The sequence below is a fragment of the Parambassis ranga genome, chromosome 3, assembly GCF_900634625.1.
Source record: "Parambassis ranga chromosome 3, fParRan2.1, whole genome shotgun sequence".
NCBI classification, from domain to species: Eukaryota; Metazoa; Chordata; class Actinopteri; family Ambassidae; genus Parambassis; species Parambassis ranga.
The window spans coordinates 4,932,600-4,960,271 of NC_041024.1; the positions used below are offsets into that span (position 1 = coordinate 4,932,600).

The 27,672-nt window shown below is 45.2% G+C and overlaps 1 protein-coding gene across 9 annotated transcripts in view; it reads right to left on the reverse strand.

Moving 5' to 3' along the window:
• Window positions 1–27,672, reverse strand: part of nav2a (neuron navigator 2a) — a 116,708-nt gene continuing 89,036 nt past the window's right edge. For 6 of the 9 annotated variants that reach the window (XM_028401199.1, XM_028401200.1, XM_028401193.1 and 3 more), the window contains 28 exons: window positions 18,757–18,886; window positions 17,775–18,093; window positions 16,961–17,678; window positions 15,917–16,136; window positions 14,680–14,966; window positions 14,150–14,215; window positions 13,484–13,528; window positions 12,886–13,046; window positions 12,614–12,796; window positions 10,542–10,594; window positions 8,925–8,948; window positions 8,501–8,575; window positions 6,956–7,039; window positions 6,745–6,868; window positions 6,157–6,365; window positions 4,275–4,447; window positions 4,029–4,182; window positions 3,758–3,944; window positions 3,515–3,615; window positions 3,341–3,430; window positions 3,006–3,180; window positions 2,671–2,906; window positions 2,427–2,578; window positions 2,238–2,309; window positions 1,961–2,157; window positions 1,750–1,868; window positions 1,373–1,573; window positions 1–1,272 (listed from right to left, as the gene is read on the reverse strand). In XM_028401199.1, coding sequence (XP_028257000.1) covers window positions 1,147–1,272; window positions 1,373–1,573; window positions 1,750–1,868; window positions 1,961–2,157; window positions 2,238–2,309; window positions 2,427–2,578; window positions 2,671–2,906; window positions 3,006–3,180; window positions 3,341–3,430; window positions 3,515–3,615; window positions 3,758–3,944; window positions 4,029–4,182; window positions 4,275–4,447; window positions 6,157–6,365; window positions 6,745–6,868; window positions 6,956–7,039; window positions 8,501–8,575; window positions 8,925–8,948; window positions 10,542–10,594; window positions 12,614–12,796; window positions 12,886–13,046; window positions 13,484–13,528; window positions 14,150–14,215; window positions 14,680–14,966; window positions 15,917–16,136; window positions 16,961–17,678; window positions 17,775–18,093; window positions 18,757–18,886 — 4,681 coding nt within the window. In that variant the 3' untranslated portion in view covers window positions 1–1,146. The remainder of the gene's footprint in view (window positions 1,273–1,372; window positions 1,574–1,749; window positions 1,869–1,960; window positions 2,158–2,237; window positions 2,310–2,426; window positions 2,579–2,670; window positions 2,907–3,005; window positions 3,181–3,340; window positions 3,431–3,514; window positions 3,616–3,757; window positions 3,945–4,028; window positions 4,183–4,274; window positions 4,448–6,156; window positions 6,366–6,744; window positions 6,869–6,955; window positions 7,040–8,500; window positions 8,576–8,924; window positions 8,949–10,541; window positions 10,595–12,613; window positions 12,797–12,885; window positions 13,047–13,483; window positions 13,529–14,149; window positions 14,216–14,679; window positions 14,967–15,916; window positions 16,137–16,960; window positions 17,679–17,774; window positions 18,094–18,756; window positions 18,887–27,672) is intronic. The other 3 variants (XM_028401195.1, XM_028401197.1, XM_028401196.1) reach the window with 2 other exon arrangements.

The window sequence follows — 27,672 nt, forward strand, 5'->3', positions numbered from 1 at the left end:
AAGGGGTCAAAGCAAAAACTCAGAAGGGGTGAAGGCGTTCTTTGTAAAGTCACACGGTAAGTTAGGACAGAAAATAGTTTCTGAAAGACCGTCAAAAGACAAATCTAGCCACGGTGAATGCTAATTTCCTTGTTAGTGTCCTTTCCTCTTATATGTGAGAACATGGACTATAAAGGGATTTTGTATATTAGATTTTGTCCAAGCTTTGTATCAATAAAGTATTGTCTTAAATGATCTTTTGGTGGCTGTCTGGAGTAGACAAGCCTTTTAATGGGTTTGTTTGCTATCTGTGTGTGTGTATAAGTATAAAATGTCTCTGTTCAGCAGGGTGCTCAGTCCTGAAGCAGGATAAAAATGGTCAACTCCAAATAAACCAAAGTACTGACAAGGACTATATTTTAGGTTCAACTGTGTCTTTAATTTAGATTTTTAGACTTTGAGAAGTTTTTTTTGCAGTGAGAACAGACATGCTTCAGAACTTAACATTCACTTTGGCTCAATTTATCCTCCAACAATCCCACAGGCAACTTCAGCTGTGGAAGGAGAAAGAGGAGCATAAAGCGGCCGTCCATCCATCCATCCATCCATCCATCCATCCATCCATCCATCCATCCATCATCCATCCATCCATCCATCCTGCAGCAGACATACAGCAAGTATTCTCAGCACAGGCTCACTGATGCTCCAGATATGAGGGCCCACACCACCATCTGCAGGGAGCTCTGGTGCACTGCAGCCTGGCAGGACCAGGAGCATTTTTGATCTGATGCTACTGCTCAGTGAAGGATGGAGAACTCCTGGCTGGTGTATTAAATGTACTGATGGCTGGTGATGATGATGCCTCAACCAACAGGGACAGGCTGTGTGCTTTTATTCTGTCTGTCAGGCTCCTGAAAGAGAAGCCATGGGCCACAGCGGTGAGAAAAAAAAACAAAACAAAAAAAAAACAGCGCAGTGTAGTGCAGTAGAAAACATTGTTGCCTGTTTACTGAAATGCATTGTTTGCCTGTTTTTTTTTTTTTTAATATTTGGGTTACCTGCACCCAAATTAAGGTGGCTGGATTTTGTGACGTAAAATGATAATTCCAAGAAGAAGTTGCCATAAAAATGTTTCCTTTAAAAACTGATCCCAGTGTTTTGATAACATCACAAAGTGGACTCCAGCGATGAGTCCAGAATGTCATCCTGATGGCTGTTGCTGTTGGAGTCGCTGTCATAACTCTGTGGGCTGGAGGACGTCGCTGCTTCCTTCAGACGCATCAGCATGTTCATCTGTCAGCAGGAACAAATGTCAGCCAGGAAATCCACATGTTGGTAAGTTTTGATTACATTATTTGAGCGTACGCCAATGTTCATATCTTCTTCTGCTCACCAGTGGGTCTGCGTCACTGTCGCTCTGCGGTGGATCTTTCCTGACTCCTTCTCTTGGGGCAGAGTAGCCATCGAACCCAACATCCTCTGGGCGCAGCTGCAGCAATGGCGGCCAGTCACCTGGAGGGGGCGTTGCTGACCACGGGTATGTGTCAATCACCCAGGCAGCCGGGTCCTCCCATGCAGCCCTGCGGCCATACAGCTACACACAAAGACAGATTTTAACTCTGAAATAGAAATGCTTTAAAGGGTTCAGTGTTATGAGGAGTCACTACAGGCCAAGCAGGTGGTTACATGCACAGGAGAACATTTTAAATCCTTATGACATTAGGAAACAGAGCAAACATTAACATTCATTGTTCTTCTTTAGTCAGCTACCTGCAGTCCTTCTCGTACAGCCTCCAGCATGTAGGGTATGATGGAGTAATTCCAGAGATCAGTGAACCAAACCCTGGACCCCTCCACATCCATGGGACACGACAGGAAGAGACGAGGTCCTGCGATCACAGAGCAAAGAGGTAAAACACTGATCGTTTCAGCACTGAAGTGAAATTACTCACATGTGTTCAGTCATCTATCATCCACTTACCGATGGTAACATCAGAGGAGCTGTGTGTCTCCAGGAAGCGGTTGAGGTGGTGCCAAACCCGCGGGATCCAGTCGATGATCTTCACCAGCTCCATGTTGCGTGTTCGGCTGCCGATCTCCGTCTCGATCAGCTTCCTCCTCAGGTAGCGACCAAGGAATCCTTTCACTGGCTCCATGTGATTGGCACATAGCACCCACCTAGACAGAGAACATATATATATGGGTAAGGAGATTTGTTTACTTGTGTTCAGCAGTCAGAAGGTGGAGGAGATCCGTACCTGAAGTTGTGGTGAAGTTGCAGATTGGGGGCAGATGATGTAGCTTGGCTCATGGTGCCAATGATGTAAGGGCTGCAAGGAAAGAAGAGCTCTTATCAGGAAACAGGATAAAAAACATTTAAAAAGACCATCTGAGTGAACTGCTCTGCTGGAAAGTTCTTTTTAACAGTGCTGTAAGTGAGAACGGACCAGTGCTGGTAGCTGCAGTTGAAGAGGCCATTGAAAATCTCTCCCAGGGAGCTGACATGGTGCAGGTTGTCCAGAATGACCACCAGGGGGCTCTCTGCGCTGGGGGCACTGCTGCACTGCTCTGCCAAACCTGACAGGTACTGACGCAGCTCCTGCAGACACCAAGTTATAAATTCACATCAGGGTTTCCTTCAATCATCCAATCAGCTGGGTGGGTGTCTCATTTCGACTAAAAGTTGTTTACCTTGCTGGACTTGTGGTCCACGTTGAAAGTGACGACAGCGTGCGGGGTCATAGGTCGGCCCTCAAGCAGCAGCAGATGTCGTGATAGCTGATTGGCCAGGTAGGTCTTTCCTGTGCCACTTGGCCCCGACAGGATCACGCGTTTGTGCTCCTTCAGAAGGGAGATGTAGCGCTGCAGCATGGGCTTTGGAATCAGCGTGTCAAACACCAGCGAGTCCACGTTCTCACTGCTGGCACCTGGACACACATACGTGAATTTATCTGTATTCTACAAACACTAATTGGATACAAAAGTGATTTAACACATATGTTTTCCTGAATGGAACGCTTTAGCACCTTTGAGCTGGATATTAATGGTGTTGTCCCCCACCAGGTACCCACAGGGCAGCAGCTCAGGGGTTTGAGCGGCACTGGGGCTGCTGGGCCGATGGACTTCTCCGATTTTGTAACCTTGCACGCTGTCTGAGCTTAGGCCCAACTGGCTCACAGGGTCCACGTGGGTGATGTACTCCTGTCAGTGACAAAGCTCGATATTCAGTCAAACTCACATTATTATTATTCTTGAATCTAGTTTCTAAAAATGACTTGAGTTCAAGTTTCCTATAAATCTAGATGAAGACAAGACAAAGTTCACTGTGCCAGAGATGAATTGTCATACTGTCTACATTTACCTTGAAGAGCCGTCGGACAACTCCGTCCAGGACGTCCCACTTAGTTTTACCGCTCACACCAATACAACCAATCAGAAAATGGCGACCCTCCTGTGACAGAAAAACAGCCATTTTTAAAGATACCGCTACATAATACAAATTGGAATTTTTTTTTTTTGTTTAACCTGGCCTCACCTCTCCCCACTTGCTGTCCTCATCCAGGCTGACAACGATCTTCACATGTCGCCCCTCCTTTCTCATCCCTCCCTCTCCCCCAGTGTCATCCAGCAACATGTCTGACAGGAAGAAGATCAAAGTTAGGAATGCTGCTCTAAAGTCACTTCAACAACTCCACGTTAACAAAGTCACCACAGAAAGCTGTGTGACTCACAAATAATTTATGTCTGATCTTATTTACGGAGGCTTACGGAGGCTTACCCAGGCTAGTGGACTCACTGGTGGTGAGGTTGAGGCTGTGCTGAGAGAGCCCTGGGCCGGGTCCTTGTGTTTGGCCATGTGTGTTAGGGGGAGGAGAAGATGAGATGGAGGCCTGGGAGCCCGTCCTGCTTCCCTGATTCTCCACCTTCAGACGGTCATTCTCTGCTTTCAGCTTCTCAATCTCCAGCTGCAGGCACAGTCATCACACTTTAATTACATGGAGTTGCTTTGAATGTGAATTGCTGTGATATGTTATTGTACAGCTGCAGACCTGCATGCGGTTCATGGCCTCCCGGAGCTGGTCCAGCTGATGTGCAGAACTGAGAGCTTCCAGGCGGATATCAGTCAATTTCATCTCCTTCTCCCTGAGCTCATTCCGCAGCTGCATCACCGTCTCGGCCTCGCTGTCCAAGCACTCCGACAATCTGTATGTACACACACACACATTTAGAGATATTAAACATTGTCATTTGAGCAGCTGGGCTTGGCAGGATGTGTAAATGTTCCCTGTACGTACAGTGTGTTGGAGTGTGTGTTCCTGAGCATGTGGCTGGTGGCTGAAGTGCCGTTGTGAGGCAGTTTGGGGGAGGACGGCAACGATGAGTCCGTCATCTCCTCAATGTCAGAGTGCGAAGAGGCCGACTTGGGAGATTTCTTCTTGCTGAACGCTTGTTTGAAGGAGCTTCGAAGCTGCAGGAAAACACAGAAATAAAGAGAGATGATGAATGTGCGAGGTTCGTAAAAACACACAGCTGAAAGGAAAAGGAGCAGGAGGAGGAGGAGGAAGAGGAAGAGGAGTGTGCTGGGAAAGTGGCAGAACACAGCTGTGAAAAAGTGCAAGTGAGTCAAAGGGAGGAAGAAACTGTCTTATGACTTAGAGCTGCTCTCAATCCAAACAAGTCATCTTTACATTATTTTTCGAGTTTATACATACATCTAGTTTGTTTCTGTTTATTCTTTCCAAAATGTTAATTAAACAATATTTAATTTAGAAATAAATCATCATCAAATTGTGGTAACCTGAACAGATGTGGGACCATTTCTCATAATACAGCTCTACAAACATTATTTATACAAGTGTCTCTAGGGCAGACTATTCTCAGATCCCCCACATCTTTGGTGATAATCTGTGGAAAAAGACCTTTGACTGATTGAGTTTAAAGCAGAAGAAATCCACTGCTCATTACACTCAATTCATGTGTTTGCGTCGTTGTTTTGAGGAACTTAACATCCCTGACAATGGGATTATTGTCTCCTTTAATTTGCAACTTCCTAAAAGCTTTCTTAAAGTTGACAAAATATCACTAACATCCTTCCTCCACCTATTTCTAGGTGGATTTTTCCTTTAAAGAGCGAGCTCAAATGTCATAAGAGCTGTGTGGTTGTTGGTGAGGAGAGGAAAGGCACTAAAGTGGCAGCAAAGGACAGCAGATGAGGAAGAAAAGAACTGAGATTAGTAACCTAAAGTATAAAAAGGAGCAGGCGTTAGGACTTCTATCATTTCACACAGCATACCATTCTTACCTCATAGACCTGCCACATGAAGCGAAGCAAAGGAAGACAGAAAGACAAAACAGCACATGTTCATATGGGTTGGGGGTGTGTTAATGTTTTATGGAGGGATTAAACAAGAAACCCCTACAACACTAGAGCTGATTTTATTTTTAACCTTAAGGCAGCTGCTAATTCTCCATCACAACCACCATCAAACAAGCCTTTCATGATCCATTATATACTCTCCAACACACGCAGCCCCTATGTACTTCACATTACACACACACACACACAAGCTGTGCGACCAGCACCTGCACGGAGGAGACTCCTGTGGGGTCTCATCTACACAAACACTGACAGCTGGAAGCACATCCACAGCACACACACGAGGGTCGATTATTATTACAGTGACCTAAAGCAGGAAACTCTACACGAGCTGATGTCTATTTAACGCAGCGGGATAAGACATTAACAACCACAGGTGGCTAACAGATTCAGACTACGAGAAGATGGAGAGGGAGAAAAAAAAGTTGCATACTTCTTCATCTATGACTTGTCCTCCGGTGCACAAAAAAGTCTTTCAACAACATAGAGAAAACATTCATGTCTTTTAGGCTTGATAATAACTACAGCTAAATATCATCTAAGCTGACATTACGACTACTGCGACCACACCAGACTAATTTTACCCTGAATATATTTTATATTAGTGTTCAGTCAGACTAGCTCTACGAAAATCTGAAGTGTATTCACCTTCTCCCCACTGAAAGTTGGCTAAAAAGAGGAAACCCAAACATGTGACACCAACACAGACAGATGGAAATGCAGACAAACTGTGTAATCTGATTGGCAGCTTTTTTGTCATACAGTAAGATCACATGTTTTTAAAATGGTTAGCATCTTACCCAGTTCTTCTTGTTCTTTTTCTTGTTTTTGGCATCAGCGTCCATGTTGGAGCCCACACTGGAGTGGCTGGTGGCGCTGGCGACGCTGCTGACGCTGTCGGAGGAGTGCTGCCTCCTGATGCGCAGGTCTGGCTGCTGGTTGTGTTGTAGCTGCTGCTGTTGTTGTTGATGTTGATGTTGATGTTGATGAGGACTGCCATTACTGCCGCCTGAGGATGAAAATCTATGTGTGAAAAGTAGGTTTTCTATTGACCCTCGGAATAACAAGCACTTTTTTCCTGCTGTTTTCCAGTTCGGTCACATTTTTTAGTCACTGTGGGTGCAATAATATCTGCAATCTGTATCTCAAAGGAAACATAATCAAGGCTAGAAGTAGAACATGTCTCTGTGTAGTAAAACACCTAGTTGTGTTGAGGAGTGAGATAATTGCACAAACATGTAGGGTGTGGTTGTGATTTACTGATGAATTGTTAAATAAAATAATTTTCAGTTATGACCTGTTTGTCTTTTAAATCTCATGGGTTTACATGATGAATAGTGTACCAGCAGATTTTGGGATTCTACATTTGGCCTGATGTTTACCAGTACCTGTCCGCTCTGCTTTATGCGTCAGTTCTGGTGTGTTGATGACTCCGTTAATGGCAGCCTGAGCAACAGCATTCTGCTTCTTCAGCAGCTCGATGGTCTTCCTCAGCTCATTCAGCTCAGAGTCCTACAGAGAAAATGCCAACAGGGTCAAATCCTCAGCAGAGACTTTTGAATGCGCACTCAGCTGTAAAACAGGAGAAGCCGCTTCTACCTTCTGCTCTGCAGTCAAGGTAAGACTCTTCAGTCTAATGGTCATGTTGCCCAGACTTTGTTCAAAGGCTGCCACCAGGTGAGCCTGTGTGAGGGAAAAAACAGTAAGAGTTATGTAAGAAAACAAAAATCAGCTTTCTTTGTGTTGGATAAATTTGTGTATTCACAGATTAAAAGACATGTATCCACGGGTGACATGAGTACGGATCACATCTGAGCAGCCTCATGTTTTTATGGAGATGTTTATGGGGATCCTGATCCTTACCATGCAGCAGCTGGACGTCATGCTAAAGGAGTAACTGGCCCGCTAACAACCAAGTGAGTATAAAGTCTAAGAAAGGGTAATGAAAACTGAGAACTTGAGAAGATAGAAGAGCTGCTTCAAACCAAACATGACCTCCCATGAGTCATTTTAATACCATCATTTAACCGAGCAGACCTTAGATTTATATCAATTCATTTAAGGCCAAAGCCTAAGATGTTTGAGTAAACCTCACTTGGACTTCTCAGTTTGAGTGATTTAAATTTAGAATGTCACAGAGAGTGAGCATGGTCACCCCTCTCTATTGTGCTGCCTGCCGTGGGATTCAGGTCAAGACGATGTTCTTAGATCCTCAGCCTCAGGGGGCTTCAGGGTGTGCTCACATCATTCGTCATCTGTCTATGGCATGTATCAAATATTTGAACAAAGTCCGCCTTCCTCCACCTCCTCCTTCTCCATCACTAGTAAATCTTGTGTTTCCTATCAGTGTTTTTTCTTCCCGCCTGGCTGTATCCAGGCGTCATTAGCTGCAAATCTTCAGTCCACATCAGGAACAGTCTGTCAGCAGTGTGCTGAGACTTGACTCCCTGCTGTAATCTAACACCTTCCATACCTCTAATCCACACTGAAACCACCAGCGTGCAGCGATTCAGGCAGCAGATTACAAGCGGAGCGTGGCAGGACTTGTGCAATGCAGAGGGAAGGCTGGCAGAAAGGATCGTGTCTAGAGATGCTTAAAGAGATTTTTCTGATGGTTCTGCCAGTTGTAAAATTATACCCCCAGAGAGCAAAGAGCTCTGTTTAGTGTTCGTAAATGTTATTGCTTGTGTTGGGTGCGTGACAGCACTGAGAGCCAAATTGTACAGTATCCTTTTCAAGTGCGCTCTTTGTAAAATGTTAGCTGGCTTCACAGCCACAGGAAACAGGTGGAGATAATGTTAAGCCACACAAATCTAAGTCTGATGCAGGCAAAACACCTGAACATCTACAACTTTAATGCCAGAGAATATCCAAGCTTCTAACATCAGTCGTAACAGTCAGTCAGAAAAACTTCATTCATCCCTGAAGGGCAATTCACTTCCTACAGTCCGTCCACAGATGCAGACACTCATCCACACAACGCCGATCAGAGATAAGAAAAGTTAAAATATTCAGTTTGTTGGGCAACAAATCTTTCTGAAAGATTGCAACTATGTTCTACCTTTAATTTATTCAACACATAACAACATCATAAATAAAAGGCCCCCCAGAGGTGTGTGTCTGTGTGCGCTCAGATACACTTACATTAGCACTCAGCTGTGTCGTGAGGGCGGAAACCTTTTCCTGGGAGGCATCCAGCTCCCGACGCAGCTTGCGGATCTGAGGATGAAAGAAAAAAAAGGAAAAAAAAGCATGACATCAAAAAGCCCCCAAACACAAAGGCTAACATACTCACACACATATCTACACAAGAAAGAACAGACTGTAACAATAAATGAGGGAGGCTCCCAGATTACAGCTCTGATAGGTTCAGGTTGAGAGATGAAACACGGTGTTCAGGTGTTCAGAGAGGAAGAGGAGCATGTTACAGGGTCCTTCACAAAGCAGTTACATGTGTAACTAGATACAACAGTGAAACCCTCCCACCCCAGGTTCCAACAAGTCCAGCCGCCACATGTAGAAAATTAAAGAGGACAGAAGTGCTGTGGGCAGGTTTGTTGCTGCTTACCTCCGACTGAGACTTCTCCTCATTCTGTAAAACAAACAGCAGAAGAAGAAAAATAAGATGATATCAATAGAGAACATATTGACTTAATTCTGCAATGTTTTAATGAAAAAAGAAGAGCCGGGGGTCAGACTGCACTGCACAGGTCCTGACTCCTGTCTGATTTATTAGCTCCACAGAGGCAAGCTCTATAAACTTTGGAGGATATTGTCTGGTGTAATATGTCTGGAAAGCAGAGATATCCTCCTCAAGGCATTTCACTGAGATATATATGTGTGTGTGTGTCATTGTATTCACAGGCTCTGCATGGAACAATAGCAAGAAAAGACAGGTAGGCAAATACTCATAGCTCAACAAAACAAATCCTCGCACGAACACAACACACCCTGCTGCTGTTCACCAAAACACTGGAACATGCAACACCCACATTTACATGTAAACAGGCTGCACCAGCAGGAGCTAACAACTGCATCTGGAAATGTTTCTTTATAGGGGTCAATTTCTAGAATTGGTTAGACTGTTTAGAGGACAAAAAAAATAAATAAATCTATCAGCATGAGCATGGTGGTTTCATTATGACAGATGCAACGGAGCAGAACAGCTCATAATAAATGATTTTTTTCCCCCCTGCCACTCTCCACTGAGGTTCCGCCTCCCAGCCACTAATCTCCAAAACATGTTACAACAGCCTGGAGTGTGTGTATATAGCAAGTGTGTACGCACATCTGCTCTGTAGCATCTGTCCACACATCCAAACAGAGCTGTCAATCACACACACACACACATGATCACAACCAGCTGATCCTAGATACACAAACACAGCAGTCTGTGTTGGAGACACAGACAAAACACACAGGGGTCTCACCCTGGACGGCAATGACAACATTTAAAAACAATGAATAAGCATAATAAGTGTTTACATGATGTTTTGTTGGAAAAATCTGAAGAACTAAATGAGCAGCAGCAGAATATATTTTGTAAATGTTTAATTATAACCGCTGAATGTCTCTCCCTACAGTGCTGCTCCCCTCTCAGCCCTACCGTTTGTTGCCAGGATGAGACGGTGCCCGTCAGGGATAAAGTCGCCATCATTTTGTCTGCACTCTTTTCTATGCTGTGATTTCAAACCTTGAAGAATCACTCGGTGTCTGAGAGTTTCTCTGCTACACCTGCCCAGGTGCACCAGCCCAGGTGGGAGGAGGGACTACACTGTAAGTTCTGATTGGCTGAGCATATATATGTGGGTTGACCTTTTTTTTTTCCATAGAGGTTTGACTCATATTAGAGGGTAAAGGTCTAAGAACGCTGTGGATATGTGTGTTGTAGTCCATTTCTTTTGCAAAGAAAAACACGTGATACTGGTGCAATACTAAATGTACAAGATAGATTTTGTCCATTTACACTGCAATTAGAGCCAGATATGCATCAACAATTCTTAGTTAATGAGCTGGGGGGATGTTGTGGTCACATGATTAACTGTATCCTGATCACTAGACCACCAGGAAGACTAAGAATAAATATAAATATTTGAATGGGAGATAAAATAAAGTTGTTGCTCTCTAGTGGACAAAGCATGCAGTGTAACTAAAGAGAAGTAATTCATGCTGGATTAGGACTCACTGTTGAGTAAATAGAAGAAGTGCTGGAGACCAGAGAGAGGGATGATCCGTGAACTGAGGAGACAAAGACCACAGGTAAAAGTCAGGATTAGAAGCTACATCTGCACACACACAATACAGCACTTTATCAACAGACCTCCCGCAGTCTCCTGACACAAACCACCTACTTCACTTCAATCTTCCTCCTTCCCAGTCTTCCCAGTTCCTCTGCCCGCCCTGACACGACTGCCAACCACCCACCTACCCACCCACCACCACCTTCTTCCTGCTGCTGAACATAAAGATAAAACTCCTACACATTACAGTCCGACTGTGGCGCAACTAATGAGAGCCTGGGAAATATGCTGCTAATGACTCAGCTGCTAATCATACATCAGAGGCAGGGGAACAACGCCAGCACTGTTTCCTGGCTGCAAGCAGATCAGAAAGGATCAGCAGTGTGATGTCATCACCCACACGGAGAGGTCGAGCCGATCCCGGCAGAGTCATTTCTTCATTTATTAACCTCAAATGCAGGAGACGTCATTTCATTGAGGACTCATTTGTTTAATTTAGTCTAGACAGGAAGGTGTGCTGGAAGCCACATGAAAAGAAGAACACTGTCTGGTTCAGACCTCAGTTTGTATAGGTCATATATGTAATAAGATATGATCATGTGTGCTGATAATAACTGCTTTTTTAGTATTTTCAAGCAGAACTTCAAAACATTCCCTGGTCCCAGCTTCTCCAGAGATTTGAACACATAACTTTGGGTATTCTTCTGACATTTTATATACACAAAATCAAACTCTCTTTCAGCCAACAGACACTAGAAGGAGGTGAGAATACAAAAAAGGTGAAAAGGGAAGGGATGAGGTGACAGTGTATGGTGGCGTTTCTCTTAATAAAGACAGGTCTGACAAAGTGTTGGGTGGATGATGTGACTTTTGTCCTGTCAATCAGACAACGGTCGAGTAACTCTACACTCCGGCCAACATACACACCATGTGTGTGTGTCCTTACAAGCCTATGCACTGCAACACACACGTACACAAAAGGGGGGAGCAGAAGGGAGAGAAAGTCGTGTTGATGTTTCCCCACATCTCTCTCACACCGCATCCCTGTAATTATCTCCTCTCCTGAAAGGGAACTGGGAAAGAGACAAGATATGCTTCATGGGGGGGGTGGGGTGGGGTGGGGTGGGGCTGTCATAATAATAAGTTTGTGTCACTTGCTTGGCTTTACATGAGATGACTGGAAGCTGCCTTGTTCTTAAAAACAAGCTGAACCATCAAATACACGATTAGATGAACACACTCGTGTAGGTGTGGAACACAGTGCTGTTTGTAAGCAGCTCTTTATGGTTCCTGAATTCATTCATTTGAAAATTTCACCCCTAAAATTCTGAAAAAGTTGATGTATAGAATCATCCGCACAGCTGCTCAGGCTGAAGTATCAAGGATGGTTTTCAGCAATGGATTCTAGGTTTACCAGGTTCCCTAAAGAACACAAACACAGCTGATTCCCCTGAGGTGCATTCACAAAACCAGTTTCAGTGTCACTGGATTGGATCTCTAACTGTTCGTCTCTCAAGTTGCTCTTTTCTTCTCTATTTATTTATCTTTACAAGACAAAAATCAGTTTTTTTATTTTTTTGTACCATGGTTAACTAAGATGCCTTTCCTTCTCTGTCCTTCCTAGCTTTGCGCCTCTTTCTTCAGCTCTGAGGACTGATAAGAGTACAGCGGCAAAAGCGTCTCCTGAGCAGGGAGCCTGCCCGCTGGTGGGAAAAGCACTGCTGGGTACTTTTCCCAATAAACAAGCTTATGGAAAAACAAAGGAACAAACCAAAGCTGATTATGGATTTCTAAGGGGATAAAAGGGCTTTTCATAGAGGAGTGGTTGTAATCCGCACTAATGTCCCCTAAACAAATGGAATAATAACTCTTTGGGCATGGGGATATGAAATAAGGAAAAGGAGGCTTCAGAGTCAGGGAGGGACGGAGACATGCAGGTCTTGGAAAGGGATTACACCTAATTCCTAAACATCTCTCACACCACAGAGTCATTGAATATTCATCTTTCTCCTCCTACCTTCCTCAAAGCCATCCCTGAAGGATCCGGATCGACTCATGGTGCGAGTCTTCTCATCAAGAGACATGCAGGAGTTTCTCAGTCGGTTGTCGCTGCAGGGGTCAAAGGGGGCGTCCTGATTGGTCAAGCTGTTGTTGCGCATACCTGCGAGGTTGATCTGTGCAGCTGAGGTTGGACTTGATGCTGTGAAAACGCATATAAGAGGTTGATATGATGAATATTTGGCATTTTTAAATGATTATATTGTCTATGCTGGTTTTTTGGTGCCCTACCAAGCTGTCCAAAGTTGAAGCGAGTGCCGGAGGGGGAGGTGAGGCTGGAGCCGGGGGAGAACGGGGAGTTGCTGACTGAGTCCTGCAGCCCACTAGTGGAGTGGGAGCGCAGCCAGTCACGGGCCTCCTCATGGCCTCGCAGCTGTGGTGACGGGCCATACCTACAGGAAGTGAAAGAAAAAAACATTAAAGTGGAGGCAAGGAACCAGCAGGTGCAAGGTGGACAAGATGAATTCTGGATTTATATTTTTCACATTTTTTTTTCTTAAGCAGACAGATTAATAGCCAGGATTTAACAGTGGATGAATCAAATGCTGAAACAACATAAAAAACAACAGAGCATCAACACAGAGTGATTCAGCTGTGAGCAACAGAAAGCAGAAAAGAAGCCAAAGAATGATTTGAAACTTTCACAAATCAAGTCTGCTTGCAGCAAAGCAACAGTGACACCTCGGCATGGCGACAACAACACGTGCTGAACGAAAACATTTTTTTTTAAAAGCGTGAGCCTTGAAGAGTGGACGCAGAAGAACAAAAGAGGACGATTTGGTGAACCAGTGTGCAAAACAGTGTGCAACAGCGGGAGTGAATGCAGTACCTGAGTCCTTTCTTAGGCAGAGTGTTTCTACCACAGTGTGGCCCGCTGTGGGAGAGAAACACTTCAGAGGAGGAAAACAAAGGAAGCAAGGAGGCAAAGAAACAAGTGGCTGCATCTCTCAAAAACAATCCTACTATATATTTAACTTGCAAAGATGAAATACTTCTATACTGCAATAAACATCCATCTTTTAGGTAATCAATTACTGAGTCCTTAAAGTAATTGATGATCCAATTTTGCACAATAATAAAGAAAAAAGAACAATATTATGACTTTTTAAAGCTCTAAGGTCTCAGAAATAGAAAAAAAATCCTTAAGATTGACATTTTTGCAACGTAAAAACAAACACAAACATCCTGCGTACATGCTAATAACTGCACTCGACCACAAGGTGGCAGTAAGTGAACAGTGATTACAGACTACAGTGAACCACTAAACAAAAAACACACTGAAGCTGCCAACATCCACACAGACTACCGCACATTTGTTCTCCCATTCACACAGGAGCTGGAGGTCCTAAAAATAACCACAAACTACCACACAGAGCAACACACTTCGTACAAAGGCTCTCTGAGGTTCTACGTGGTGTTCTCTGTGTGGTGGTTTCAGAGGGAACCTCCACAGCTGTTTCACCAAAAGCCTAACACTGCACACAGGTACATTTACCTGTCCTGCTTCCGTGGTAGCGTGTTTCGGCTGAATATAGGGCTAGCGGAGGGAGAGGAGAGGGGGCTGATGGAAGACAGGAAGGAAGGAAAACGCACAACAGACACACACACACACAGAGAAAGAAAGGTTTTTTTTTAGAGGATAAAGTAGAAATCCTTCAGAACAGCACGACGGGTGATGTCATGTCACAACCTCACAGTGTTAAATCCAGATGATATTAAGTTTCCTCTGAGACATTCCTGTCACATTACACAGTCAACCTGTCAGGATGGAATCTGGAGCCTACAATGACCACAATTACTGTATAATCAACCGGCCTGGACGCCCACAGGATCTCGTTTCACTGCTCGGATGCAGACAGAATAGCAAACAAGAAGCGACACCTCATCACCACGGGTGCTTGGTGCATCATCTCAAATTCTGAATTCCAAAAGTATTAATGTCAGGACTGTGCGTACGATACAGCCAACATACGAAAACATAAAGGTGCTCATGAGGAGATATATAAACTCTTTGCGTGTCCTCACCTCTCAGACATGCCGGTCTTGACGCTGCCGGTGCGACCCAGAGCGGACAGGGTGTCCTCCCTGTGGTTACCATGGACACCGCCTCCTCCAGCGCTGCCCAGGCTCATGTCGATGGACTCGCTGCTGGTGTGCATGCTGCTGACAGATGGGAAGCCCATGCTGCCCGCCCCGCCGTGGCCACCCAGCGTGCTTTCCCTGCTCTGGACGGAGGAGCTGCTGAATGTGGTCCCCCATGTCAGGCTGTTAGAAGGGCCGGTGGAAGAGTAGACTGAGCCGGGGCTGGAGGCCTGTGGCAGGGCAAAGATGACACTTAAAAAACCTACATATGCGTCCAATATTTTCAGACTAATTTTTGTTTTGTTTTTGGTGCCTTGACAAGGATCTGGTTCTTTAATTTATGATTATAAATGTGGCCGACTTTGTATTTCAGACTGTTGCTAACCATTTATAGAGACTGACAGCTACCTCTGAAGAGCAAAGCCCTGTGTGTCACATTATGATTCATAACTTGTGTGATAAATCTGTATGAATCATGTGAGAACATAGTGTTCATGTTCATGACTGAGCATGCTCAGACATTTCTGCACTGCCGCAATATGTAGCCTACAGTTAAGTCGCCTACACTGCCCACGTTAGCATTTGTGGTAATAGTAAGGTGAGAACTGAGTCATCCTTGTGTCCTCGCTAAAGTTTTGTCAGTGGCTCAACAAACAAACTTAATGCACGGGGACCATAATCATCTCTAAGCACAGAGGTATACAATTATCAATGACTGAAAATCCTTGTAAAAGAGAGTAACTAGAATAATTTGATGTATAAACTTTACAGCTTTGTCGTCTTTCTTTCCGATTTTCTGTAAAAAGCAAATTCATATGTGGCTCGGTGTTTGTACTAATTTTTTCTGAAGGCATCTGTGTCATTTTAAAATGTCACTGTGGTCCACCAAGCAGCAACTGGACTGAGAAACAGACAAAGAGCCATTTTTAGATCCAAAAAAAGAAATCCAACCCCAAGTCCAAGAAACAAACCAGCAACACACTTTCCCCTTTTTCATGGTAACTATTGGGCGGTGGGCATGTGCAGCCAAAAATAACAGCACAACTAATCAGTGTCTGCTCCCGTGACCCAGTTCTAAAAATAGACTGGGATACTTCCGGAAAGGTAGCAATAAGCACAACAAATATTGATACAGACCAATAATCTGATCTTACTCACTTATTTCCATCTGCTGTCTCACCTGCTCGCTGCCCAGTGTCCCTGTCCCCGATCCCAGTGCTCTGCCTCCGAACAGGGGGCTGCTGGTCTCACTGTCCCCTCCTCCCAGACCTCCATCAGGGGACTCCAGCACTGTGGCCACATGGTTCATGGTAGCATGGGGGTTGGAGATAACAGTGGAGTTCTTCATATTTTCAGCTGTTGTGACCGGAGCCTGTTTACTGGGCTTCCCACCAAATAACCTGTTGTAGATGAGACAGGGGAGAAGAAGAGGTTAACTAGGGCAATCTTCTTTTTGGAACAAAATTCACCAAGTCTGGGTTCTGATAAAGGAGAAGATGGGGACACCACTATCATTAATCCTCTGGAGAGTGACAAATGTAACAAAGAAGGTCAGATAAACAAACATGGCTGTTCTGTTGAACAGTGGAGAGAACTGAAGTAAGCTTCCCAAAAGTTTAGGTATTATTCTTGACTCTACAGTAGCAGGTATGTAGTCAGAAGAATCTGTGCTTAAATGTGAGTGTCAGCTCACACTCACACACACACACACTAAACTCTCTCCTCATTCTGCACTAATCCTGGGTTTGAGTTAAATGGCAGGCTGTGATGACTGGAGCCGTGGTGGGCGATAATAGCAACAGAGTCTCTTTGAAGAGTTATCACTCCCTCACATTAATGAGGGCAGAGCGCTGAGGTAAGACTCAGCTCCCATTACCCTGCACCACACCCTCCCCCCATACACCACCAAGGCTGAGGGTTGGCAGCTGATCAGCTCAGCTCAAGGCCTGCATTCACAATGGCCCGATTTAACCTCACTGAGACGGAGTGTATATGTGTGTGTGTGTGTGTAACAAGCCCACACGTGTGATCCTTAGTCACCGCTGCTTATCATTTACAGCGACTGCATGATTACAACCTTTAAAAATGGTCTCTGTGTGTTGTCAGTGGGTAAAGTCAAGTCCATACAAAGGAGCCCGGCTCAGTGTGGCTCATCTGGTAGCCGTCAGTATGTCTGCAGGATTATTGACAATACACATGATGGTCTGCGTGTGTGCGGGCTCACCTGCGAAGCGTAGGAGAAGAAACCTGCTGTCTTCCTGTCAGAGGAACAGTCGTCGCTCCTCCGCTCTGCATCCCGACTCCACTCCTGAGGTTGTCGATCTCAGAGACGCCCTTCTCCCGATCCGTCTGATTGGCTGGCAGCAATGCTGAGCTGTTAGGCTTAGATATGCTGATGGAGTTTTTCCCATGAGAGGTGACGGACAGTACAGCAGCTTCAATGCTACTGGTAGAAGAGCGGTTTCCGTTGCGGGCAGCTGCTCCGGAGCGGCTTGGCCTCGGCAGGCTGCGGTACTGTAGCGTGGAGCGTGCACTCATTGGGAGGAAGCCGTCGTCATGGTGACCCAACATAGATGTACCATCCTGTCCACTAGCCTTAAGCCCTCCTGACAGCGAGCGTGCCCCAGATTTGGGCATCTTCCCCAGGGTGGCTGAGCCACTGGTGATGGTGGCTCCGCTGGCAGTAACTATGGTTACCATGCCTTGCTTCTTGAAGCCAAATGTGCTGGTTGGGGTGCGTGACGCCAGTGTGTGCATTTGGGAGTGGGGGTCTGAGACAGTGTGGGTGAGAGTGTTTGTTGTGGGTGTGCGGCTGGTGGGGATCGACTGTTTTTTTGCCTCATCGCCACTGCTGCGTCCGGTGTCTGAGGGCGAACGGTGAAGCCCGTTAGAACGAGGAGAGAGACGCCCTTTTTCTGACACCTTGACATCATCTGTTTTACCTGTAGGGCACACAATAAATATATTATTAAGGTTCAGGAGTGAAGTTTACGCAGGAAAAGATATTGATTCATTTGCTTGTTTTTTTTCTGTGTTACCTGAACTGTGGGTCTTGAGGCCGACTGAACCCGCTGAACCCGTGCTACTTGTGCTTTTGGTCCGGGGAGATGTAACCCCCACCTGAGTGGTCATGCCTCTCCTCCAGGAGCCAGTTTGGGACACGGAGGGGGTCTTCCTTCCTGAGCCGCCCTTGTCGGACTCATCAGAGATGTCGGAGGGGTTCCGGCGGCCCCATTTGGAGCCCGGCTCCATCTTGACCCCACTGTCTGACCCGCCGTCTGGCCTCTTCACCTCGTCTCCTGACCAGGCCTGGTGCACTGCTGTGGAGGCTGAGTGCTTCTCTGCATCCGTCACAGGCTGGTAACACACACACAGAGGCTATGTCAGATTTACTACTGCTGGAGAAAGCATCTTTTATGGGACGTTGCCAAGTGGCTCTAAGAAGTACTCCATTTTATGACCACAAACCTTCTAGTTAATCCAACAAGTGTCCACCCCACCATCACCTGACGACCAGAGCCTAAGCACAAAGCCTGCACTTTTTCTTTTGTAGAGGTTCCACTGTCTTTATTGCAGCTACATCACCATAAACTTAAGTAACACAGTAAATTACAGCTGTTGGTCAGATGACTGCTGATTTTGAGGTTATTCTGCAATTTTCCAGGCAACACTACAAAAATGCAGGGAGCTGCTCTGTTTGCAGGGCTCGTTGGCAGCCAATGTGTAATTGCCAGAGGACAGATGAGGCAGACATTATTAATCTGCACTGTGTCAGGCTGCTGCACCCAAAGAGAAAGACTCCTTTGTCCTCCTCTTTGTTTTTTTTTGTCAGCACCTCAACCTCTGCAGCAATAATGGGCACACGTCACAGGAAGACTGGCTCCACATCAGCCACAACAAACCGTACATGTGACATACAGGTGTGAGTCAGCTGAGAGGATCAGAGGCTCTAATCTTAATGATTTTAAGGCCGATGTGGCTCCCTCCAACTACACTAAAAAATATACACCAAAGCCTTACCTTTGTGTTGAGGCCTTTGCGCTGCGCTGCGGGTGTGTTGGTGTAGGAAGAGATGGAAGAGCTGGTGTTGATATCATCTGTGTCGATGTTGTCACTGATGCCGCTGCTCACAGAGCTGCTGTCATCCCAGCTACACAGAAAAGAGAGAGAGAGAGTGGCTCACATTAGCAATCTAAAGAGTACATCTTCCAGAGTGGACAGATGACGGAGTCTACCTGGCTCTCTGCTCTCTGCAAATAGGCAAAGAGATACTACATTTAGTCAGCAGACACAGACAGTGGAGTGCGATGTCTCTCATCCCATGAACACAACACTACTCAGCATTATTTTTGTGCAATAATTCAAAGTATTGTCATTTGAATAGTAAATTTCCGATGAATTTGTGCTGAACGGAAACAGTTTTGACCGACTGATCAGTGTTTCAGACTTCCTGATGATTCTTTATTCTTCATCTTAACTGACTTTGACTTGGATACACACAGACAAGCACACACACATGCACAAAGACTCTGAATGGGGTTGTCTGTCATATGAACAAAGGCTTGTCAGTGGGGTGACATCATGGTGTGTTGTGTGTGTGCGTGTGTGTGTAACTGTTCAAACAGACCCATCTGAGCTCCACAAACATGCCGGGAGTTAATACAGGATATTTGTAAATATATATGTGTGTGTGTGTGTGTGTCAGCCTGCAGTCTGTGGGGGACAGGAAGCCTAGCCAGTTGGCAAACATTACTTTGAAAGGACCAGAGGGGAGGCTGATGGTGACGGGCCAGTGCAGGGTTGGCTGCACTGTGAGAAGACATGCACAGACACACACAGAGCTGGTGTTTTCAAGTGGATCAAGGAAAAATGATTCTGCAGTGTTGTCAGAATACAGACGTGCAGTGTCCAATGCCAACTTTTTATATCCTGCCATTAATATATGCTCCCATTCATCATCAGTCTTTCAGTTTGTATTATAAAACAAAATAAGAAGTTATTGCAGTGCTGTTCAGTAGCCAACTTGGACGCCTTGACTGTTTCCCCCCATCACACCAATTATGGCTCTTAAAAAAACAACAAAAAACAAAAACAAAGACTTTTCAATGGCAAAAATCCCAGAATAAAATTACCACCAAAAACCTAATCAGCTGCGTCTTGGCAGACCAAATACAATCTGAACCGCCTTGCTCACAACCTGACAAACAGAGAGGACAACATGACTTCCTGCTAAATTCACCGGCAGAATAAATCAAACAGAAGCAAAGCAGAGAGACACTAAGAGCTGAAAGCATCTATGGAGCAAACGAGCTGAGAGGTAGTGAGACCGCAACAGTTTCAACTCATCCATACAGCCACAGGGGGAATTCCCACACACACACACAGAAAGACACAAAAAAAGAAAATAAAGATTCAATGTGTGGACAGCTGAGCTGTTTAATACATGTAAGCATCTTTGTGAACATTGCAGTCAGAGAAGGACACGTGCACACACACCTAATGCAGACACACAGGTATCTACCTGGTCAGGGTGTCCTGGTTGCCGTGGGAACGAGAGCGCTGCGGTAAAATGCCAAACTGGACAGAGAGCTTCATGGAAATCATGCCGCTGAGAGAGTTCACACAGCCAGATATTGCTCCACTCCCTCTCTGTTTGTCTCTCTCCCTCTCTCTCTCTCCCTCTCTCTCCCTCTCTCTCTCTTTAACACCCTGGCAGTGTTCCTAGATTGAGCTCCTTTGTCGCTCACTGCACTGATGCTTCATCCCCCGGGCACAGTTCATCTCTCTCTCTCTGGACTAACACAGAGAGAAACTAAGGGGAGGGGGAGAATAGAGAAGGACCTGCCCTACTGCTGGTAACATGAGCCTCCCCCCGAGACTGTTAACCTCTTCAGTGCTGTAGTCAGGCTTCTAATAGTGCACCCACAAACACACCCCGAGCCCTAAGCCACTTCAGCCTAACATGAATCAAGCAGAAACACAAGTCGAAGCCACATGATCACAGACGAACTCTTAAAAGTGAAGGACAGTCCTCAGCCCAGTGTTGCTTCAACGTGTGTTTCCCAGCTATGGTTTCTGTGTATGTGAGTCTGTGTGTTCAAGACTGCAATTTCCCAGACAGATCCACCCTGACCAGCTGACAAGCCAGTGCTAATTAGAGATCAGGCCAAGCGGCGTGGCCCAGCCCACAGCCTCCCGCTGGCAAAGCAACTCACCAGTTAACAACCACAGAGCCCTTTACGGCCAATCACAGGAGTCGCAGACGTGAACCGCGGGTTGCCCCCAGGAGGAAGTGGTGCCAAACACAGGCTGGCGAGGTCGGCGTCTAATAGATCATCACACCAAGATGTGAAAGTGCTTCTTACTCTACCAGTCAGCCAAATCACAAAATTATATATTTTCTTCTCCTCCCAGAAACAAGTCAAGTGGATAGTTTTTTTTCATCCACTGTAAAATAATGGAGGTAACTGGAATTCTGTTTCTCACAACAAGAACACATACAGTGAACTTTAGAGTGCACAGTTAAACTTGCCATTCATTATCATGACATGGGATTTCACCCTCTACCTCACTAAAGAGGCTGAAAGGCCTGTAAACCAGTCAGCAGCCAGCAGTGGAGAAAGAAAAGTGACCCAAATCAAGACATTCCACAGAGAAACCTCGTCTCTCGCCAGGTCCCTTTAGAAAGATTTTCTGCCTTCCCCAAAGGGTCAGGGTTCAGAGGCCAAACCTCCAAACTTCCTTAAAGAGAAAAGCAGAGTGGGGGATGCAGGATGGCCAATGAAAAAATAGGGCTCCTGCATGGGTCAGCCAATAGGAGTGTCTAAAATTGTCCTGAGAAAAAGGCTCTGGTCGTGTTTGTTTTAACTTTTTGTGTTCGTGTGTGTGTGTCCCTGGGGACTGCAGCTGGTTAGTCCGCTGGTCAGCCCTCCAATACTGTAACTCCCCCCTCCTGAAAAACCCCCGACAGACTCTGGCGCATGCACACAGGATCAGTGCCGCAGAAATGTATACACAGACATGCGGCCACAACAGAGCCGTGAAGCAGAAGTAAGGGGATTTCCTGTGTTTGAGGGGCGACTACTGGTCCTTATTCTGCAGCTGTTTAATACAACCCACAGTCTGTCTCTGTCTACACAGACAGAGAGAGAGAGGAAGAGGGACCGTCCCACTGACTTTGCAGCCCTCAGGGTGTGGAGGACAGCAGGTGAGTTCAGTGAACTCCAAGCTAAACATATCAGCACAATCAGAATCATGCAAAACATTTATTCCTATCAATTTTTTAAGAATATGGATTAAAAAAAATAGATACCCTGAATGCTATGGTGCATAACTCGTCTACATTACAGGAAACTGTGGGTAAACAGTAAAAGGTTAACTAATGCAGTGACTAAACTGCTAAAAACTGCGACCCGAGAACAGGAGAGAATCCAGTGAACATGCTTGAACAAGCAAAGGACGAAGCTCTTTACTGAAAATGAACCAAAACTGAAATAGTTTGCAAAAAACAAAAGCCTTCTGTGCCATAGTTGTCCAAATAGTAATAATTATTTTAAGTTAAAAGCTATGTACAAAAACTGTACATCTGTTTGTAACAAGTAACAATAGTCTGGAGTAAATAGGCACACTGTGAGCATGAGGGAGGCAGAAAAGGGGACCAGGCACATTCCGGGCCGGAGCCCAGGAGTCCTGTGGTACGAAAATGACACAGCTGTCCCTGCAGTGACGAGAAAGGACAGGACTGGACCGGACACCACACTAAAGAATGTGTGTGTGTCTCTCTGTCTCTCTCTCTCTCTCTCCGCCTCTCTCCTGTGTCTGGTCCCATTGTCTCCTGTCTTGGGAAAACATTTGCTATCTACACTGAGAGAATGTATCAAAGCACTTAGATCCCTGCGGCAGCCTCTTTCACACAGATTTCCTTTGACTCCACTCTTTCTTTCCCTCTCTCTCTCTCTCTCTCTCTCTCTCTCTCTCTCTCTCTGTTTGATGTGTAAACACACACACTCCCTTAGATTCGACCAACTGACCCGGATCTTCAGTAAAAAACACTCCCCACTTCTTCACACATGTGACATGCATCACTCAGCACAGCCACACGACTCTGCCTTGCTGCATCCACAGAAAGCAACATTTAAAAGACCACTGGGACAAACATGGAATTTCTCACATGTGTGCACATGCTAGGTAAACACACACTGCATACAAACCAACCTACTGTCGCCCCACTGCTAGAATGAAACACATGGCTGTGACTCCTCTACACCTGTGTTCTAGGAAGAAAGACTCACAAGATCCCTGGGAGCCAAATAATACAAAAATTGCTGGTTATGTTGGGGAGGAGCTACAGCATGAAGGCAGACTTTTCCCAGAATCTCTCCTTTTGAAAACTCATCTGGTTTGAGAAAGTCTTTGAAAGTGTCTCCAGATGATAGAAATAAAACATTTTCAGGAGTTTTTTGGCTTATAATCGAGCCATTTGTTGTCTTTTTGCTCCATCTAACCATATTTTTTGTTTTAAAATGTGTATTAAACTATAGTATATTGGTAGAAGAACCTTCTCTTTTAGAAAACTTGCAGGGCACACTCACTGTAAAGTTCGACGTCACCATAGACTCTATATAAAGTTGAATGACACAGCATCATTCTCTCCCACTCCCACCTTAGTTACCTGAGTGGTGGATGCTGGAGAGCCAGCATGTCTTCCATCTTTAACCCAAGAAATTCGACTACAAGGTATAATGGAAATACCACAGATTCAAAAAATGGATCAAATAAAGCATTTTGCACTTTTTTTTTATCTTTGAGTGTAAATTTAGGCAACTGACAGGCTTCTATTGGAGCCATTCAATGGGAAAATCAGCAATGGATTCTGTTTGGAAAGGGCAGGAAACTTCATAAAACGGGTAGGTGAACAATTAAACCTAAAACATGGCTGTATCTGCAGGTAGTTGGCTGCAGTCTGTTGCTTGATCTGTTAGCCTGCATAGCTTTAAACCTGCAAGATAGTTCAAATCAGAAATGAAACTCATGTGAATGCCACCATCTGATGCTCCTTTTGGCCTGCATCCTGTTTCAAATCCACTGTCTGCACGCAGACTTCTGTCCCCAACCTTATCCTGCAGTTCACATGTTGAAACGTGGATAATCAACTTTATACTTTAAAGCTGAAACCTGCACGAAACCTGTCCTCTCTGACTTCCTATCTGCACCCACCCCTGTGGAAGATATCAGTCAGGGAAGGTATGGAGGATTAAAACTTACCACTGTGGTGACAGCCTCACAAACTGCTCTCTGTGGACAACATAAAGTCCAACATACTCTGGTCCTTTGCTCCACTTCCTCCCTCTACTGTTTCCTCCAAGTGGCTTGGCTCCAGTACAAAGTTTGGACCAGAGACGTGGGACAGAGCCTCTGACCTCTCGGCTGGTTCAAATTCAGCTGGACGGAGCTCATATACTTTGCCGCTGTATTGGTTTTGAATCTGGCTGTAACCTTTGTCAAGCTATTGTCTCTGTGATGGTCATAACCACATCTCACTGTTCAGCTGAGTAATAAAGCAAAGAAACTGACCAAACTGTGAGCACAAAGATCAACAGAGAAGATCTGTGGTTGTAGCCGCGGAACAGCCGCACCCTCCTCTCTGTGTGTGTGTTGGAAGCCCATGGGGCCGCTGGCAGTGGTCTGCTGATACAGTATCCATAGCAACTAGAGCATCATGTCTCTCCGGACTCTTCTCAAATCCTCCTTTCTTTCTTTGCCATTTAAATCAAGACCAAAGAGGTTTTTTCATTAAAAAAATAAGGAAATCAGACTAAAATCGACAAAGTTGTAGGCAGAAGATCGTTCTGTAACAGCTGTGCGTCATTAACTTCAGAACCTCTTTGACCTTACATCTTAAATTAAACGGCTACACACTCAGACTCTCAGTTTCTTCTCCTGAGTGCATGGCTTCATTACAAACACACACACACACCACTGGGACACAGCAGAATGCACATAGCGGGAGGGCAGTTACAACATTTTGCATTCGAGGGGAGTCAAAGGCTTAGTGAGAGTCTGGATATCTGTGGAGAAGTATTCAGCTGCATAACATAAACAGTGTTATGAGTTAGCATTTGTGTGTCTGTGTGTGTAAGTGCAGAAGACAGAGGGACAGAGCAGACAAAAGGAGAGGAGTGACAGTTTAACTCATTCTCCTCTGGGTGAGGCTGATAAAATATTGCTACATACATATGTGTCATTTTTCTTTTCAACCCCAAAATGTCATACACTAAAAATGTGTCCACATGTTGCTTGATTAATTTGCACCTTTTTCAAACAAGTAACTGATGACTCAGCCTGCTTCCTTCTGCCGTCATCAAACAAACACTCCTGTTATTCCAGAGCGGAGCTGAGCTCCAAGAACCACACACATAAACGACTGGGAGACTGATCAGCAGGGGACAGGATGATGCCGCCTCTGAATGTGATCAGAGAAAGTGTGAAGACACTCCTGGCTGTTTGGTGATGCTAGTAGCTCATGAACAGACAGCAGAGAGGAGAGGGAGGTGCCTGATCCAGCAATCATCATAACAGCAAGAGCCTTGAGGCAAACCACAACACTCACTTTGCTGAACCTGGGGAACAGGTGGAGGTGAGGTTACGGAGGGCATATGGAGAGACAGACGGATAGAGGGCAAGACACGTGGAGTGCCAGGTGTTGTTAGGGAGAAGAGGGAGGGTGAACCTCTTTCTCTGCCTAAGGCCAACAGGGAACCTGGTCAGGTCCAGACAGGAGAGAAAGCATATTGTGCCAGGGGGCGTGTGTGTGTGTTACAGTGTGTGCCTGTAAAAGGTGCAACTGGTGCAGGTGGGATCACAGCAGGACTCTTGAGAGGACTACGAATACATCTAAAACCACAGACACACAGCAGATCACACAATGAACCATCATCAGAGACCCTCTGAAGTGTTATCAGCATCCACTATCTTCATACAAAAGATGCAGACAAAATAATCTGAACAACAAAAACGGAAAAATGTCATCAAAACTTTCGAAACAACCACAGATTTGAGTTTCCAGACATTTAAAAGACCTATCAATAACAAGAGAAACAGATTTTAAGAAACATTACACAATTCATACTGCAGAGTGATGCACCATGAAGGCTTGTGTGTGTATTTCAACACAGTGCCCTGTGGCAAAGGCTGAACCATGCAGGCTCATCCTGCGTTGGCATCGCTTGGGGAAATGGGAAGTCTCTATGTACAGTGCTAACATCAAGTCTGGAGACGAGTGTTTAAAGGATTAGTTTGGTTTATTTGTACATTGCCTTTGAAACCCTGAGGATAAGTACATTTAAAAAAAGGAGAACAAGGCATCTTATTAGTCTGAGTGACAGCTGCTGATGGAAAGTGTCTCTCAGTGGAAACAGACTCATGTTTTGAACTGAACAAAAAAAGACAATTGACTGCCTCTGTTGTTTCTCCTGATGTGTCACGTTCAACGTCACAAGTGTGTTGCATGGAAAAATGAGTTAGAGAGCTGGATAGAGGCCAGTGGCTATTAAAGATCTGGTTCACAATGTGACTACCTGTGACTATTACAGCCATTGACTCACAGATAAATTCAAATTGTTACCTTTCCTACAAAGGGTTAAAGTGTGATGCCAGTAAACCACCACATCAAGTATGTTTTATAACATAACCGGGCTTTTCTTTTTAATAAGTTGTAATTAGTCCTCATGTTGATTTTAAACTTTCTAATATCAAGGTGTGTATTACCCTGTTTAAGTGATGCAAACTGACCTTTTTTGTCAGATTATTATGCGTCTTTTAAATAGTGTTCACAAAAATATGAATCCTCACACTGACTTATTTTCTGTGTGTGTGCTCCCATGTTTCTTCTTTGTGTCATGTTCCTATTTGGGATAGAGGAATATTATCTACAGCACCTCTGCAAGAGAAATGGGGGGGAGGAGAGTGAGGGGAGGGTTTCTCGCTCTAACACAGCTACAGCCCTTTCACACCACAAAGACCTCTCTCCTTTGTCTGCTCTAACAAAGAGAATTCAAACCAGAAGACAGCCTGTTATAGATTGCTTCCTCTTTCTCCAGCCACAGAGATAGATGACAGGGATAAGCACGCACACACACACACACACAAACACTGGTCTCTATTGTCTTTGCGCTCAGGCTTGCAGGTCCTGTTGTCCCGTGACTCATTTTGCGACCATACACTGCTTTACATACATTTGGCAGTTGGTAGAACTAGTTTTTTGCACTTCCCACAGGATCACCAACACATCTGATGCAGTGCAGAACAGTCTCCTCACCACTGTGTTTTCCAGCTGAAGCCCTCATTAGTGCAGGTTTTGGTCTGATCTGGAAGGTTTAAGCGTGAAGGCTTAAAGGTTTTCGGAACGCTCTTAACTGTGAACCTCGCCCCTTTGAAGCTTGTGACCTCAACGTCCATGGGGGTCACAGGGGTTCTGCCCCAGTGTCATAGCAACACCCGACACCTTTTTCCTACCCCCACCCTTCCTCAGAGAGGCTCAATGGCATCACAAACCAGAGGATGCAAAAAAAAAAAAGCTTTTAAACTGCTTCACTTTAATAGACAGGTCGCACGCCCAGCGAGCAAATACAGAGTGCACAAACTTCTAAGACCTTCAGCTATGACACATGAGACAAAGGTGCTCACTCTCCTCCACCTGCACAAACTGCACCATTAACCCGCCTCCTATGAATTAAATTAGCCTCATCTTTTACAAGAGATAATCAGTCACCCTTTTCCACCCTGCAGGCTCCACTAGTTTCTGTTTATTATGCTAATATATTTTATCTGCTGCTTGCCCTCAACTCTCCTAATTAATCACAAAATAAAAGCAGTAAGCAGATTTATCAGACATTCCTTCAGGGGTGGAGGAGAAAGTGGGGTGGAGGAGGAGGAGGA